The sequence below is a fragment of the Bufo gargarizans genome, chromosome 5 (genome assembly GCF_014858855.1).
Source record: "Bufo gargarizans isolate SCDJY-AF-19 chromosome 5, ASM1485885v1, whole genome shotgun sequence".
Lineage (NCBI taxonomy): Eukaryota > Metazoa > Chordata > Amphibia > Anura > Bufonidae > Bufo > Bufo gargarizans.
Window position 1 is genome coordinate 217809193 of NC_058084.1, and position 18465 is coordinate 217827657.

General features: G+C 40.9%; 1 protein-coding gene across 8 annotated transcripts in view; it reads right to left on the bottom strand.

Moving 5' to 3' along the window:
• The window catches only part of IKZF1 (IKAROS family zinc finger 1), a 147529-nt gene that overhangs the window by 89184 nt on the left and 39880 nt on the right, over positions 1 to 18465 (bottom strand). For all 8 annotated transcript variants that reach the window (XM_044293519.1, XM_044293516.1, XM_044293515.1 and 5 more), the window contains exon 3: positions 1502 to 1621. In XM_044293519.1, coding sequence (XP_044149454.1) covers positions 1502 to 1621 — 120 coding nt within the window. The remainder of the gene's footprint in view (positions 1 to 1501; positions 1622 to 18465) is intronic.

Genomic DNA, 18465 nt, shown 5'->3' on the forward strand with positions numbered 1-18465 from the left:
CCCTCCCAGCATGCATCAGCATCTCACCAAGCCCTTTAACTGCTATTGTGCTATCTGAATGCTAGACGGTAACTTTCTACACCTACAACAGTCAGTGTTAGTAAGAAAATACTATACGTTTAGTAAGAAAATAATGTACGTTTTTCATTGGCCTTTTTTTTGCTTGTAAAAAACACCATGAAATGTATGTTGTTGTTTTTTACAAGCATTTTTTTAGGGGTGGCATTTATTGTTTCACAATAGAGCACATTTATTAAGCTTTTCAAGTTTTTATTTATTTATTTTTAACTCTTCTCAAAACTTTTCAAAAGGTCTCAGCCTCTTAATATATTAGGCACATTTTGTGCCAACTAAGTTTACACTAAAGCATTTGTAAGGACAGTCTTAGTATATCTGCCCAAACTTTTTTTCTATAGAAGAGGCTATAGGAAGGAAAATGCCTGAATAAACGCCACAGCAATTTGCAATTTGAAAAAAAATGACAATGGACAAAAACAAACAAACAAAAAGGCAGGAAACCATCATAACATGCCACAGAACTTTTATATTTTACGATTTATCAACATGTATCATCTGAAGGCTGCAAAAAGATTGAAAACTTCCTCTAAAGACACAGGTTTTTGCAAAAAGATGTAATATGAAACTACCCCAACTTCGCTTTTCATTGAGGAATTAATTTGTGTAAAGCACCACAGAAAAATAATTTTGTTTCGCGTTATTGCCATCTCATAAAGTGATAATACATCATTAGGATCTGCCATAATTTTGTAATCAGGGCATCTGACCTCTGGGACCCCATCAATCGTAAGAAAGGGGGCCAAAGTTATGCTATACGCATAAACTTGTTTAGCAGAGTTGCCCTGAAAGCTTTTCCTGCGGGGCTCTGTCATTGGCTGTGCAGGGGACTTCAGCACAGCCGCATTTAAGTGGAAATCATCCGCTTCTTTCTCAGTATTGGTAGGGGTCCTTTTTTTTAAAACATTTTGGCAAACTTAAAAGACATTCTTAAAACAGAAGGTATTCATAGCCCTATAGAAGCAAATTTTTCCTTGATCTTTTCCTACATTTACATGTGAATCTTGGCCATATCTGAGCTGTGTAAATCTGTAAAATTTAAAACTCCATAAAGTGGAACCAAATGAAGTAAAAACAATTGATATAAAATGCACTTCGTGCAGCAGTTAGCTGTGTATTATTATTGTGATGCCTCCTTCTATGTCAAAAATGGTGCCCCGAAGTGAATGCAGAGCACGCTGCACATGCATGGGATCCCCTCCAGTCACTGCTACGAAACGTTAAAAAATAGCTGAGCAAGTGTGGCTTGCTCTCTATTCACTTCGAGTCCTTGTTCTACAGACAGGAACAGGTTTCAGAGATGGGATGTGCACCTATCAGACATTTACAGCACATGCTATTGGTATGCAATAAATGGAACAATAAGTAAACATACCCTGCAAATTTATAATCACAGCGAATTCAAATAATGTATTAAATATCTCACCAATAGACTTCTCACTCTTGGCAGTCTGTTGTGACCCTGCATTGGTGGAAAGATCCTCAGGCATAGGCATGGGTTCATCACTATCTTCCAAGCCATCGCTTACTGCAGGACTTTGATTTCCTATATATAATGGAAGAAAGTAAACTATATCAACAAATAAAATCATCAAAGATTTTGTACAGAATCTGAACCATGCTTTAAGAATGGGAAAGCCTTTCCCAAAGAAATCTTAGGAAAGGTTTTGTGATCCCAAAGGATGGGGTCCATCTACATACTTGGCTCTAAATATACAGCTCATGCTATAATACATTAATTATTAAGAAGTGCAGACTGTCCGTGCTGCAGAACTAGGTGTTTAGGAGTTTACTTATAAGTTACACCAGTTTTCTATCAGGCTGCATAGAGCTCATTTCTTCCCACCCACTTTTTACAAAAGGTGTGGGTGTGTTGTAAAATGGCAAAAAGTATTTAACATTAACATTCTACAGTACTTCACAAGGAAAGTAAGCAGTAATCATACAAAATGGCACAAAATCAAAACAAAGAACATACGATAAAAGGTTAGAAATCTCTGTTCATTAGAGCTTAAAGGGGTATTCCAACTACAACAGGTTATCCCCTATCCACATGATAGGGTATAACAATTAGATTGACACAGCTCCATTCTTCTATTTACGGCAGCATGCATCCTCAACCAGCCACTCCATTCATTTTGGGGTCAGATCCTTTAATCGTTATCCCCTATCCATATGACTTGTTCTAAATTGAATATTCCTTTAAAATTTCAGGGAGATGGGAGTAGTGACACAAAGTACAAAGCAATAATTTTTGCTCTAGGGACTATACAAAAGAGGAATATAAATAAAAATGCATAAATCTGGCAAATATATAGAGTGCAATAGGACATTTTACATGGTGTCTGCTGTAAGAAGCACCTTTTTATATATGGATGTAGTAGAGGCTCACTATGAACCATCAATTGCTGGAGTGCCGAATTGTTGTAGAGCGGTTGTTTTCTGGAGCAACCAGATCTGTGCATAATACTCAAATGGACATTTTGCAATGTTTTTAAAAAAAATAAATAAATAAGGGCTCATTCAGCAGATCGCCGTATGTTTTGTTCTGCACCCGTTCCAAATTTTTGAGCAACGGGTGCGGACCCATTCATTCTAATAGGACTGCAAAAGATGCGTACAGCACACCATGTGCTGTCCGCATTCGTTGTTCTGTTCTGTGGCGCCGTAAGAAAGATAAGTAAAACTCGGCTCCGTGGCCCTATTCAGGTCTATGGATCCACAAAAATGGAACACATTCCATATTCATTCCATTTTTTGAACACACTGAACTGTACGAAAAAATAAAAATAAATAAATCCGCATTTTTATGCACCGCAAAAAACATACGGTCGTCTGAATGAGCCTTAAATGGATGGCTATAATTTTTTTCATGTCACTCCACATATTCTACTTGCTGTTCTGGCTATATGACTTCTTCCTTTGTAAAGTCTTGCTTAACTTTTCCAGTCAGACCATCACTGCTACCATATGGAGCCACCCTTTAGTGACTCAACTAGAGCATCATATATAACACTAATCAATGCATGCTCCGCTGTGAGAATTTTTATCCAGGCCTATCAAGAAAACAATAGAGCTATCATACTATTACCCCAATTTTACACTTACTATTATGATGAGTATTAGCCATCAGATAGAATCTTCTCCTCACAGCAGCAGTAAAATGAATTAAAATGACAATGAATTGCCTAAATCTATATATCATTTATGTTGACTTCTACAATATGACAATAGTTTCATTTAATTTTCAATTTTCAGTACTGCTGAAAAAAATAAAAAATTCTAAAGGATGTGTCTGTTTAAAGGGAATCTGTCACTAGTTTTATGCAGTCTCCATATTCATGAGCTCATGGCTCTCCCCGCCAACCTGCCTCTGATTGACAGTTTTCTCCATATGAATCAGCAGCAGGTGGACGGGGAGAGCCAGGAGCTCATGAATATGGGGACTCGTTGGTATTCACTGGAGCTGCTTAGCACAAGAATTTAGCAAAATGACTGGAACAATTAAACAAAGTGACCCAGCATTTTATAGTTAGGGCACCATAAAACCGGTAACAGATTACCTTTAAAGGGGTTGTTCTGGATTTTTCTTAGGATAGATTATCAATATCAGATCGGCGGGGGTCCGACACCCGACAGTTCAGCTGTATGAAGAGACGGCACGCACAGTGTGCACATGCCATCTCCCTTCTCTCTTCCTGCTGTATGTCTATGGGACTACAGCAGTGGACAGGAAGAGAGAAGGGAGACGGCACATGCACACCGGACGTCGTCTCCTTATACAGCTGATCACCAGGGATGCCGGGTGTCGGACTCCCGCAATCTGATATTCCTGACCTATACTGAGGATAAGTCATCAATATTAAAAGCTCGGAGAACCTCTCTAAATGTTTCAAAATAGCCTAGTCAAAGCCTAAACCTCAGTTGAAAATCTGTTGTGTGACTTGAAGACTGCTGTACACCAGTGAAACCCATCTTGTTGAAGGACTTGGAACAGTTTTGCCTGAAAGGTATGAGTACAGAATTCTGGGTCTAGTTGTACAGCTGCAAGTCTCTTGGGCCTATTAGAGACATAACCCAAGAGACTTGCAGCTGTAATTGTGATAGGTATGTTATGTCAATTAAATGTACAATCACCCCCCACCCCCACAAAAAAAAAAAATGTAATACAAATTATTCCAGGTTGATATTGTTCCGTTAAATATATCACACTTCTTTTCATTTCACAACTTCAACAGTTACCATCAGATATTAGTTTCATAACAGGCAGAGATGTGTGAGCTATATGAGGTTAACGTGGGCTGCGCTGCTTCATTGTCACTTGTATGTACTGTGGGATTTCGCTCTGGAAGACAGGATTAGCGGACACAGTATAGAGGCAACAACAAGTTCTTTGGATCGAACAGTTCAGTGTTTTATTCACACTTTAGGCAAGTGACAAAACAAGCAGTCATAATCAAAACAAAAAGTCACCTTGTGGTGTTGGTGTTAATTCACACCATGCGGCAATTCTGCCTCAAAGAGTCATTGAGCATAGCAGCACCAACCTGTTTTCACGCCAAACAGGTAGCAAGCCTTCATCCAGACACAAGGCTCCCAGATCCCAACACAGAGACCTCGCTTCTGAGCCCAGTTGCCTATTTAAGGACAGCCAGGTGCTGCCAAAACCCGGACCAGCACTTAAAATCCGGTCCGGTATTTGACCTCACCTGGCTGTAAATCAGCTCAGCAGCACATGCTGGGAGGAAAATACCTGTTTTCCCAGACAAAAATTCTCACTGTGTCACAGTACCCTCGGAAAAAGTGGTGATGCTATATGCATAAGTATTTTGCTACGACAATTTACTTAAAAAAGAGCAGATAACAGTATGCTTGCCCTTCAAATTAAAACAGACCTGCTATAGCAAGCTGCCAGACTCCACAGTTTAAGAGCTTTAAAAAGGACCTTTCATTTGGCAAGAAATTGTGACCTAAGTATCATGACATATACAGCGGCGCCCAGGGATCTCACTGCACTTACTATTATCCCTGGGCACCGCTCCGTTCTCCCGCTATACCCTCCGGTATGTTTGGTCACTTGGTTATAGTAGGAGGAGACTGCCCTTGTTCTCCTGGGCGTCTCCTTCTCCCAGGCTGTAGCGCTGGCCAATCGCAGCGCAGAGCTCACAGCCTGGGTGAAAAAACCTCCCAGGCTGTGAGCTCTGTTCTGCGATTGGCCAGTGCTACAGCCTGGGAGAAGAAGACGCCCAGGAGAACAAGGGCAGTGTCCTCCTACTATAACCAAGTCCCCTAAGTCTCCGCCTACTATAACCCAGTGACCGAAGATACCGGAGGGCATAGCGGGAGAACGGAGAGGTGCCCAGGGATAATAGTAAGTGCAGTGAGATCCCTGGGCACTGCTGTACATATCATGATACTTAGTTCACAATTTTTTTCCAGATGAAAGGACCTTGACAATGCATAGGGTAAAATCTACAACAAATGTGATATTTTCTGCCCCATTCATGTCCCATGTAAATGTACCATAAGGCCCCTTTCACACGAACGATACGAATTGACTCCGGATACGTTCAGGGTGCGTTTAGTGAAACTCGCACCATTTTGAAAGCAAGTTCAGTCAGTTTTGTGTGCGATTGTGTTCAGTTGTTTAGTTTTTACGGTGCGGGTGCAATGCATTTGGATGCGTTTTTCACGCGTGTGATAAAAAAAACTGAACAACATCTCTTAGCAACCATCAGTGGAAAACACATCGCATCCAGACTTGCTTCCGGATGCAAAGCATTTTCCACTGGAGCCCCATTCACTTCTATGGGGCCAGGGCTGTGTGAAAAACGCAGATTATATAACATGCTGCATTTTTTTATGCAATTCAGAATTGATGCATGAAAAAAACTATCATGTACACAGACCCATTGAAATGAATGGGTCTGGATTTGGTGCGGGTGCTATGCGTTCACATAACGCATTGCACCCGCACTGAAAACTCGCTCGTGCAAAAGGGGCGTACGCCTATGACAAGCCCCAGGGTGTATTCAGTTAGGTCTAGTTAAAACCACATTTACAAACCTCATAAAACATGCCTTTTGCCACGTTTTTTAAGGCAGTCTTAGTTTTACAGATGCAAAGAATACACATAAGAAAATTGCCACTAAACTAAATGCATTTTTTTCTGATGTGGTTTTCATGCAGTCTTAACCGCACCACCTGAATATACCCTTAGGGCTCATGCACACGACCGTATGTATTTTGCGGTCCGTGTGGATTCCGTAATTTGCGGAACGGAATAGCTGGCCCCTAATAGAACAGCACTATCCTTGTCCGTAATACGGACAATAATAGGACATGTTCTATTTTTTTGCGGAACGGAAATCCGAACATACGGAAACGGAATGCATTTTTATTACAGGTGAAAAATGTAAAATCAATGTGTTTTACCTGTAAAAACTATATTGATTTAACATGTTTCGCCTGTAATAAAGAAACTGCAGTAAAAATGCATCTGTAGAGCACTGTGCAGAGCAAAGAGAATGGTCTTAACTAAGTAAGAGCCAGTTATGCCACTTCTCTCTACTCTGCACTGATGAGGGGAATTCGCCCAAAACAGCTGTCTGCAGATAAGGTACTGTTTTGGCTAGTACCCAAAGTAATGTTTCAAGGACTGTTTAAAAGGTTGAATATTGCTGGATAGGGCAGCTACCTTCCAACTGGTGGCACCAGTCTTTTTCCAGTGCCTTTATGACTGCTTATGCCTAAAACAGGTTCTCTCCACAAGGAGTGTACCTCTGCAGTACCCCAGACCTGGGGTTATATGCAATGTTTTATATGTATTTTATTATGGTTTATGTTTATGCCATTCATTCCAGCATAAGAGGAATGGCTGGTAATTGTTACGATGCTAGGTATGTGAGAGGCGACAGGTGAGATCGCAGGAAGTATGGCAGAAGGCCCAGGCCTAACAGTACTAACCACCCTGTTCCTCCCCTTTTGGTAGGAGTGGGCTGAATCTACTTCCTGCCCGCAGGGGGAGTTCCTTAAAGATAGTGAAGGAGATAGGAAGCACATGTCAGAGCTCCTACTCCTAAAGCTTGTTACTCAATTCTCCTGTGAGACCATCACTCCAACAAGACTGCCAGAATCAATAACACATGCAAAAGGCTCAATGTGCCTAGACAGCAGAATGATCAGCAGAGTCACAGCTTTACAGACCCTGCTGCAGGTGAAGGACTTCATTTTATGACCTAAAGTAACCAGCAGGCCATACTAACTTCAAGCCTGTATCATACAGAGGACACCTGTATCCACAAGTACTTACAAGTGCCATTAAATTGTACAACGTGCAGTTTCTGGCACCAGATGAAAAGGTATGGTGGCAGGTTGGATGACAATTTAATGGCACTTGTAAGCACTTGTGGATACAGGTGTCCTCTATATGATACATGTGCCACATGTTATATTTTGCTCTGAGTAAAGAGAGACTGTTAGGCCCCTTTAACACGAGCGAGTTTTCCGCGCGGGTGCAATGCGTGACGTGAACACATAGCACCCGCACTGAATCCTGACCCATTCATTTCTGTGTACATGAGTGTTTTTCTATATTCTATATTCTGTATTTTTTACGCAGCCCTGATCCCATAGAAGTAAATGGGGCATCAATGAAAAACGCATTACATCTGGAAGCAAGTGCAGATGCAATGCGTTTTTCACTGATGATTGCTAAGAGATGTTGTTCGCAAACCTTCAGTTTTTTATCACGCACATGAAAAACGCACCAAAACGCATTGCACTCGAGCAGAAAAAACTGAACAACTGAACGCAATCGCAGACAAAACTGACTGACTTCTTCACAGAAGTTCGGGTTTGGGTTCGGTGTTGTGTAGAGTTTATTATTTTTCCTTATAACATGGTTATAAGGGAAAATAATAGTATTCTTAATCCAGAATGCATAGTAAAATAGGGCTGGAGGGGTTAAAAAAAATGAAAAATAATTTAATTCACCTTAATCCACTTGATTGCGCAGCCCGGCTTCTCTTCTGTCTTCTTCTTTGAGGAATAGGACCTTTGATAATGTCACTGCGCTCATCACGTGGTCCATCACATGATCTTTTACCATGGTGATGGATCATGTGACAGACCATGTGATGAGCGCAGTGACATTATCAAAGGTCCTTTTCCTATGCACAGAAAAGAAGAAGACAGTGGGTGCGATCAAGTGGGTTTAGGTGAGTTATATCATTTTTTGAACCCCTCCAGCCCTATTGTACTATGCATTCTGTATTAAGAATGCTATTATTTTCCCTTATAACCATGTTATAAGGGAAAATAATAATGATCGGGTCCCCATCCCGATCGTCTCCTAGCAACCATGCGTGAAAATCGCACCGCATCCACACTTGCTTGCGGATGCTTGCGTTTTTCACTCAGCCCCATTCACTTCTATGGGGCCTGCGTTGCACCGTGAAAAACGCATAATATAGAACATGCTGCGATTTTCACGCAACGCACAAGTGATGCGTGAAAATCACCGCTCGTGTTCACAGACCCATAGAATAGAATGGGTCCGGATTAAGTGCGGGTGCAATGCGTTCACGTCATGCATTGCACTTGCGCTGAAAACTCGCTCGTGTGAAAGGGGCCTAAGAGGCTCGCTGCACCTCCAATTTTGTACAAATTGCTTGGAGAAGGTGTTAAAATCAACACACATGCTAGTACTCCATGGTCGCCTGTAATTTGTAGTAAAATCACTGCATTACTGTAATTCATGGGCATCTTTATTTTGTACTAATGGGACATAAAATTGCAGATCCCCTTGTCTCTCGCAACTCTTGCCTTTGGGAAACATTGAGGACAACTGTAATGTCAAAACTTTACTGACAGTGGTGGGCATCAACCTCTCACAGTGGTACCTTAGCACTAATGAGGTGCTGATGTCACTGATCATTTTACATCAAGTAACAGTGTCAACTAAAAAGGACAACATTTTTATGAATCTATGACATTGTCAGATGGCTCTTACTGCCAGGGCTCGTTTACACAAACGTGTGGGGCAGGCGCATGGGGATTTCAGACCCATTCACTTGAATAGGTTCGCGATCCTTCCGTTACACAAAAAGATAGAGCAAGTTCTATCTTTTTGCGGTACGGAAGCACGGATCAGAACCCCAGAAAGCACTCAGTAGTGCTTCCGTAGTGTTCCATTCCGTCCCACATCTCCGGATTTGTGAATCCATTGAAATGAATGGGTCCTCATCCGCAATACGGCAACGGGCATCACATGTTCGTGTGAACGAGCCCTTAACCAGTAGTGGTATGGTTTTCACTCTAGTATCAAGCTATGACATCTCTGGAATCACTAGTGCAGAATAGTATCAGGAGCTACTGAACATAACTCAAAAGTACCAGTTATAGCACTGATGATATGAATATGCATGGTCTTGATGTAAATCAGTGGGTAATACACTCAACTTTCTGATCTGCCTAGTAGCCTACAGATGGTCCTCTATTAAAAAAAAAATAATAAGAAGAAGAATGTAATAGTAATTTTTCAAGGCCAATACACTGGCCTATTATTCCACTATCCTATCTTCAGTGTAGCCTGCTCTTATCCAAAAAAAATCTACTTTCATTTCTTCTTTTGTTACAGTATGTATTTTACAGTTTTCACATGGGGGAATAAATGCTTGTTTTGCTTATTTCTTTTTAATATTACCATTCCTCCTTCCCCTTGTGACTTTTTTACTCTATGGGAAAATAAACATAACCATGTTTCAAACCTAAAAAACAAGGAAGAGGAATATACACTCATTGACAAAAGAAATAATGCACCAAGAAGATGTTGAGATGAATAACACTTTCTATGTGTTAATGTAATTATGGAACACATGTGGCCCTCGTATCACTACTAGGGGTGACCAACTGTCATAGGCCTCTTGCACACAAATGTATTTTAATTCCCTTTTCATTCCATTTTTTTGCAGACCGTATACGAAACCATTCATTTCAATGGGTCCGCAAAAAAAATTAACATTTTGCATTTGCATTACATTTCATTTTTTCCGTTCTGCAAAAAAATAGAACATGTCCTATTATTGTCCACATTACGGACAAGGATAGTACTGTTCTATTAGGGGCCAGCTGTTCCGTAAAACACGGAATGCACACGGATGTCATCCGTATTTTTTGCGGACTGCAAAATACATACGGTGGTGTGCAAGAGGCCATATGCAAAGGCTCCCCAGATCCTCACACCAGCAGTTGGGCAGTGTGTTGCTTCACAGCAAAGGCAGGATTGAAGCACTTGCTCCATAACTCCATAACTGCATGCTGAGTTTTGAAGCAATCTGACATTTCTATCTGGCTGTGTTATTTTTTTATGTCAATGAGTGTATTGGTATTTTGTGTCTAAATTGTGTTACCAAAAGAACAGAATGCAATACAAAATGAAGAATACATTATTTTACTAAACTTCTAACATTGTTTACAGCCAAATACAGAACTGTACAGAAAAGAATCTTAGCAACAGGTGTCATTAAAATAATATACACAGACATGAAATTAAAAACTATATTAAATAAATCATAACATAAAAGTTTAACTAAGGGTACTTTAACACTAGCGTTAGAAGAATCTGTCAGGCAGTTCAGTTGCCGGAACTGCCTGCCGGTTCCGGAAATCTTTATGCAAACGGATATCCTTTTTTTTTTCGGATACAGATCCATTAGACTTATTCATTGAAATTCCAGATCTGTATTTCTGGTATCATTCGGAATAACGGATCCGGTATTTAATTTTCTAAAGCTAGAAAGAGCTGCACATGCGCAGACCGGAAAAGTGGATCCGGCGATGCAGCAATTTCTGGAACATTTGATATCGGATCTGGCAAGTGCGGTAGTGTTCCGGGATTTTGGCTGGAAAAAATACTGCAGCATTCAGCTGTATTTTGTCTGGTCAAATACCGTACAAGGGACGGAACAGAAGACATTGTGATGCATACTAAACGGATTGCTTTCCATTCAGAAAGCATTGGGACAAAAAGGTATTTTTGGTATTGAGACCATTTACCGGATTTCAATACCGGAAAAGAATAACGCTAGTGTGAAAGTACCCTAAGGGTCCATTAACATGTCTGTAGAACGTGTCCGCATCCGTTCTGCAATTATCCGGAATAGATGTGGGGCAGGAATGGATGCGGACAGCACACAGTGTACTGTCCGCATTTCCGGAGCGCGGCCCCGAAATACCGGTCCGCGGCTCCGGAAAAAAATAGAACATGTCCTAATAGGCAGTTCTATGGGGGTGGTGGCCGGGTGTATTGCAGATCCGCAATACACTACAGACGTGTGAACATTAACCCTTTCATGACCAAGGGTCATTGATGCCCCAGTGTCCAGGTCAAAATTTACAAATCTGACATGTGTCGCTTTATGTGGTAATAGCTTTGGAACACTTTTACTTATCCAAGCCATTCTAAGATTGTTTTCTCGTGACACATTGTACTTCATGATAGTCATATATTTGAGTCAATATATTTCACCTTTATTTATGAAAAGATCCCAAATTTACCAAAAAAATTGAAAAATTCACAATTTTCCAAATTTCAATTTCTCTGCTTCTAAAACAGAAAGTGATACCTAATAAAATATTTATTACTTAACATTCCCCATATGTCTACTTTATGTTGGCATCATTTTCGAAATGTTATTTTATTTTTTTAGGACGTTAGAAGGCTTAGAAGTTTAGAAGCAATTCTTACAATTTTAAAGAAAATTTCCAAAACCCACTTTTAAAGGACCAGTTCAGGTCTGAAGTCCCTTTGTGGGGCTTACATAGTGGAAACCCCCATAAATGACACCAATATAGAAACTGCACCCCTCAAGTTACTCAAAACTGATTTTACAAACTTTGTTAACCCTTTAGGCGTTCCACAAGAATTAAAGGAAAATGGAGATGAAATTTAAAAATTTCACTTTTTTGGCAGATTTTCCATTTTATATATTTTTTTTCTTTAACACATTGAGGGTTAACAGCCAAACAAAACTCAATATTTATTACCCTGATTCCGCGGTTTACAGAAACACCCCACATATGATCGTAAACTGCTGTACGGGCACACGGCAGGGCGCAGAAGGAAAGGAATGCCATACGGTTTTTGGAAGGTAGATTGTGCTGGATTGGTTTTCTGAACGCCATATGTTTTTTGTTTTTCTGCCGATTGTCTTGTGCAGGAGCTCGTTTTTTGCAGAAAGTGTTGAGGTTTTTATTGGTACCATTTTTGGGTACATAGGATTTTTTGATCATTCATTATTACACTTTATGGGGCAAGGTGACCCAAAAATTGGCTGTTTTGGAACAGTTTTCATTTATTTATTTTTACAGCGTTCATCTGAGGAGTTAGGTCATGTGATAGTTTTATAGAGAAGATCGTTACGGACGTGGCAATACCTAATATGTATACGTTTTCTTATTTATTTAAGTTTTACACAATAATAGCATTTCTGAAACCCAAAAAATTATGTTTTAGTGTCTCTATAGTCTGAGAGCCATATCTTTTTTATTTTTTGGGCGATTGTCTTAAATAGGGAATCATTTTTTGCGGGACGAGGTGACGGTTTGATTGGTACTATTTTGGGGGTCATAAGCCTTTTTGATCGCTTGCTGTTGCACTTTTTGTGATGTAAGGTGACAAAAATAGCTTTTTTGGCACTGTTTTTTTAATTTTATTTTTATGGTGTTTATCGGACGGGGTCCATCATGTGATATATTTATAGAGACGGTCGTTACGGACGCGGTGACACCTAATATGTGTATTTTATTTTATTTTTTCATTTTTTTATAGGAAAAGGCAATGTCTTTTTTTATTTACATTTTTTTTATTTATTGATTTATTTTTACTTTTATTATTTTCACTTTTTTTTTATCAGTTCCCTCTTGGATCTTGAAGATCCAGTGGGGCTGATAGTTGTACTATACTTTGCAATGCTCTTGCATTGCAAAGTATAATACTTCCAGATTGCCTGTAGGTGGCAGCACTGGACACCTTTGCCATGGCAACTGGACGCTTTTGCAAAGCGTCCGGTTGCCATGGCAACCATCGGGTGCTGCAATCACAGCGCTGCAGCCCCGATGGTGGAGAGAGGGAGCTCCCTCCCTCTGTTAACCTCATGGATGCCGCAACCGCGGCATCTATGGGGTTACAGGAGAGTGTCAGCATAGAGCTGACACTCTGCTGATGGCGGCGGCTCAGGAATGGAGCCGCCGCCATCACACACAGAATGGGGAATCGGGGGCAGCGCTGGAAGGGAGGGGGGATAAGTCGGGGGGTACAAACTACAGGAGGGGCGGAGAGGCGGCTAGAAAATTAATGCAGGGGGCGGGGAGGGGCGGATCGCATGGCAGGAAGGAGATGAGGGCACAGATCGGCGAGGCACAGTGGGGCATCATGGTCTTAGAGCGGCACAGATCGGGGGTGGGGGTGCATGAGGAACACTATCGGCTTTCAGGCTCTGATCTGCAGAGCGCAGATCAGAGCCTGAAACCGGCATTTTAACACTGCCGCGATCCGATTGGTTAGTCTGCACAGACTAACCAATCGGATCGATTGCCGGCAAGGGGCCACTCTGATTGGTCCCTTGCCGGCATTACTGCACTGTATGCTGTCCGTGACAGCATACAGTGCAGGGGCAGAAGCTTTAATCCAAGCGCTTTGCAGCGCTTGGATTAAAGAGCTTGTTTGACGTTTATATACGTGGTAGCTGCACGGGGTATGTGCAGCTATCACGTATATATACAGATTGCGGTCCTGAAGGGGTTAACATCAATCACCACTCCAGTTGCTCATACAATCAATGAATACATCTTACCAGTTTCTCCATCCAAAACATCAAGGGGGTCATTTATCAAACCGGTGTAAAGTACAACTGGCTTAGTTGCTCAATTCTGGGGTGTGTAGGACTTTTTGATCACTTTTTATTTATTTTATTTTTGTTGAAAATATGCTCACAGTTTAGAGAATAAGATCAATGAACCTGAGTCTATAATGGCATCTGAGAATAGATTTAGTGGCTGTTACTGGGACATGGTTCAATGAGAGTACTGACTGGGATATAACAATACCAGGGTTCTCTCTATATACAGTGGATATAAAAAGTCTACACACCCCTGTTAAAATGTCAGGTTTCTGTGATGTAAAAAAATGAGACAAAGATAAATCATTTCAGAACTTTTTCCACCTTTAATGTGACCTATAAACTGTACCACTCAATTGAAAAACAAACTGAAATCTTTTAGGTAGAGGGAAGAAAAAATATAAAAATAAAATAATATGGTTGCATAAGTATGCACAACCTTAAACTAATACTTAGTTGAAGCACCTTTTGACTTTATTACATATTATAGCATGGCACATTTTGACTTGGCAAGATTTGCCCACCCTTCTTTGCAAAGACACTCCAAATCTGTCAGATTGAGAGGGCATCTCCTGTGCACAGCCCTCTTCAGATCACCCCACAGATTTTCAATCGTATTCAGGTCTGAACTCTGGCTGGGCCATTCCAAAACTTTAATCTTCTTCTGGTGAAGCCATTCCTTTGTTGATTTGGATATATGCTTTGGGTCATTATCATGCTGAAAGATGAAGTTCCTCTTCATGTTCAGCTTTCTAGCAGAAGCCTGAAGGTTTTGTGCCAATATTGACTGGTATTTGGAATTGTTCATAATTCCCTCCAGCTTAACTAAGGCCCCAGTTCCAGCTGAAGAAAAACAGCCCCAAAGCATGATACTGCCACCACCATGCTTCACTGTGGGTATGGTGTTCTTTTGGTGATGTGCAGTGTTGTTTTTGCGCCTAACATACCTTTTGGATGGCAGGTGTATGCTGACTCATATTTAACATGATTTTGAATGTGATTGCTTAATTCTGAACACATCTACATCCCCAGTTATAAGAATGCAACCACATTATTTAACTTTTTTTTTTTTTCCTCCACCTAAAAGATTTCAGCTTGTTTTTCAATCGAGTGGTACAGTTTATAAGTCACATTAAAGGTGGAAAAAGCTCTGAAATTATTTATCTTTGTCTCATTCTTTTACACCACAGAAACCTGACATTTTAACAGGGGTGTGTAGACTTTTTATATCCACTGTAGGAAAGATAGAGAAGGCAAGAAAGCGGGAGGGGTGGCCCTATATGTGAAATATAGCATACAATCTAATCTAATACAAGTTAGCGAGACCAATTTAGAGTCAGTTTGGGTTACCTTGCAGCTTGATATTCATAAAGTAACTTGTGTAAATGTGATATATAGACCACCTGTCCAAGTCAAAAAATTAGATGATCTACTAGTTGAGGGTATAGCTAAAATGAAATTGAAAGGGGACGTTATGGGAGACTTCCTGATGTAAACTGGAAAACCAAAATAGCTAGTTCTGCCAGGAGTACAGATATTCTAAATTCCCTACTGGGATTATCTCTACAACAAGTAGTTGAGGAGCCAACCCGGAAGGAGGCCATTTTAGATTTAGTATTCACAAATGGAAGTTTGGTATCTGATATTACTGTAGAGGAAAGCTTGGGATCTAGTGATCACCAGTCAGTGTAGTTTACTATAAGTACAGTGACTGAGTCACACTACACAAAAATAAAAGTTTTCAATTTTAGAAAAACTGACTTTTCTAAAATTAGATTAGTGGTATATGAGTCCCTATCAGACTGGAACAGTTTCAATGGAGTCCAGGAGAAATAGGACTACTTAAAATTGGCACTATTGAAGGCAACAGATAATTGCATTAGGCTTGTCAGTAAAAGCAAAAAAAGGAAGAGACCACTGTGGTACTCAGCAGAAGTTGCCAAAATCATTAAAAACAAAAATATAGCATTTAGTAACTATAAAAAAAAAAAAAAACGAGGATGACATTTATAAGATTAGGCAGAGAGAGGCCAAGCAAGTTATAGGGGCTTCTAAAGCACAGACAGAAGAGGAATTAGTTCAGTCAGTGAAAAAAGGTGAGAAGACATTCTTCAGATACATAAATGTATAAAGGAAATTAAAACAAGGAATTACCAAATTAAAAACAAAAGAGTGAAGGTACCATATTTTTCGCCCTATAAGACGCGCCGGCCCATAAGACGCACCGGTTTTTGAGGAGGAAAATAAGAAGAAAAAAATTTGTCACCAAAAGGTGTGCTTTTGGTGGGCTTTCAACTAATGGTAGCCTGTGAATGACACTGTTATGGGGGTCTGTGAATGACACTGTTATGGGGGTCTGTGGCTGACACTGTTATGGGGGTCTGTGGCTGACACTGTTATGGGGGCATCTGTGGATGGCATGACACTGCTATGGGGGGAATCTGTGGATGACAGATATATAGCATCTTATGCTATTTGACATCCAAAGATCCCCCCCCCATAACAGTGCCAGCCACTGTGAATGACCCCCAATACAGGGGGTGGGGGCTGGCATCTACACTAGTTTTTAAATTGCATTGTATTCTATTGCACTGGGCCCCGCTCACTGTACTAATCGCATCTACTGTAACTGCAGGCAGGAAATGTTTAACTATAGATATGTTCGATCCAGCACTGAGCAGCCTGTACTTACGATTATAGCAGGCTGGAGGCAGGAGGCTGGGTGGGCGGGCACTGGCAGCGTAACTCACTACGTCACGTGCCTGCCCTGCTTCATTCATAAAGTGGGCGGAGCAAGCACATGAGTAAGAAAGTTATGTTGCCAGTGCCCGCCCATCCACCCGCCCAGCCTCCTGCCTCCAGCTTGCTATGATCGTAAGTACAGGCTGCTCAGTGCTGGATTAAACATATATATATAGTCTGCAGTTACAGTAGATTAGTACAGTGAGTGGGGCCCGGTGAAATAGAATACAGTGACTGCAGCTGCCCCCGCTGCCATTACAAAACTAGAGGCCGGCCCCCAGCCCTTCCTCCCTCCCCACTGATACACACGCCGGCCGCGCTGTGCAGCATGCGGTCGACGGTGTATCGGTGTAAAAACGGCAGCATTCACCTCATAAGACGCCATTTATCTCCCACTTTTTTTGGGGGGGGGGGGGGTTCATCTTATAGGGCGAAAAATACGGTATATGGAAGAAGATAAAGAACTAGCTGACTGCCTTAATGAATACTTCCGTTCAGTTTTTACAAAGGAAAATGAAGGAAAAGGACCTCAGTTAGGAAGGAATGAATCTTGTGATGCATGTGTCTTTACAGAGGAAGAGGTTCTAAGTCAGCTGTCTAAAAGTAATACAAATAAGTCACAGGGGCCTGATGGGATACACCCAAAGCTATTAAAAGAGCTCAGCGGTGTACTAGCAAAACCATTAACAGATTTATTTAACTAATCACTGGTAACAGGAGTTGTCCAAGAAGATTGGAAATTAGCAAATGTTGTGCCCATTCACAAGAAAGGTAGTAGGGAGAAATCAGGCAACTATAGGCCAGTAATCCTGACATCAATAGTGGGGAAATTAATGGAAACCATACTTAAGGAGAGGATTGTGAAACATCTAAAATCCCATGGATTGAAAGATGAAAAACAGCATGGGTTTACTTCAGGGAGATCATGTCAAACTAATCTTAAAGCTCTTTTTGATTGGGTGACTAAAATAATAGATGGAGGAGGTGCAGTAGATATGGCTTATCTAGACTTTAGTAAGGCTTTTGATACTGTCCTACATAGAAGGCTTATCAATAAATTGCAGTCATTGGGCTTGGACTCCCATATTGTTGAATGGATTAGGCAGTGGCTGAGGGACAGACAACAGAGGTTTGTAGTCAATGGAGTATATTCAGACCAAGGTCTTGTTACCAGTGGGGTACATCAGGGATCTGTTCTGAGACCCATATTGTTTAATATCTTTATCAGCGAAATTGCAGAAGGCCTCGATGGTAAGGTGTGTTTTTTTCCTGATGACACAAAGATGTGTAACAGGGTTGATGTTCCTGGTGGGATACACCAATTGGAAAAGAATTTAGGAAAACTAGAGGAATGGTCAAAAATCTGGCAACTAAAATTTAAGATAATAGATAAGATAATGCACCTGGGGCATAAAAACCCAAGAGCAGAATATAAAATCAGTGATACAGTTCTAACCTCAGTATCTGAGGAAAGGGATTTAGGGGTCATTATTTCAGAAGACTTAAAGGTAGGCAGACAATGTCATAGAGCAGCAGGAAATGCTAGCAGAATGCTTAGGTGTATAGGGAGAGGCATTACCAGTAGAAAGAGGGAGGTGCTCATGCCGCTCTACAGAGCACTAGTGAGACCTCATTTGGAGTATTGTGCTCAGTACTGGAGACCATGATTTATCATGACTCTGACACCTCACTCCACTTTCACATATGGCTAAAGTCAGTTTTAGCCAAGTCAGATTTATGATCGGCC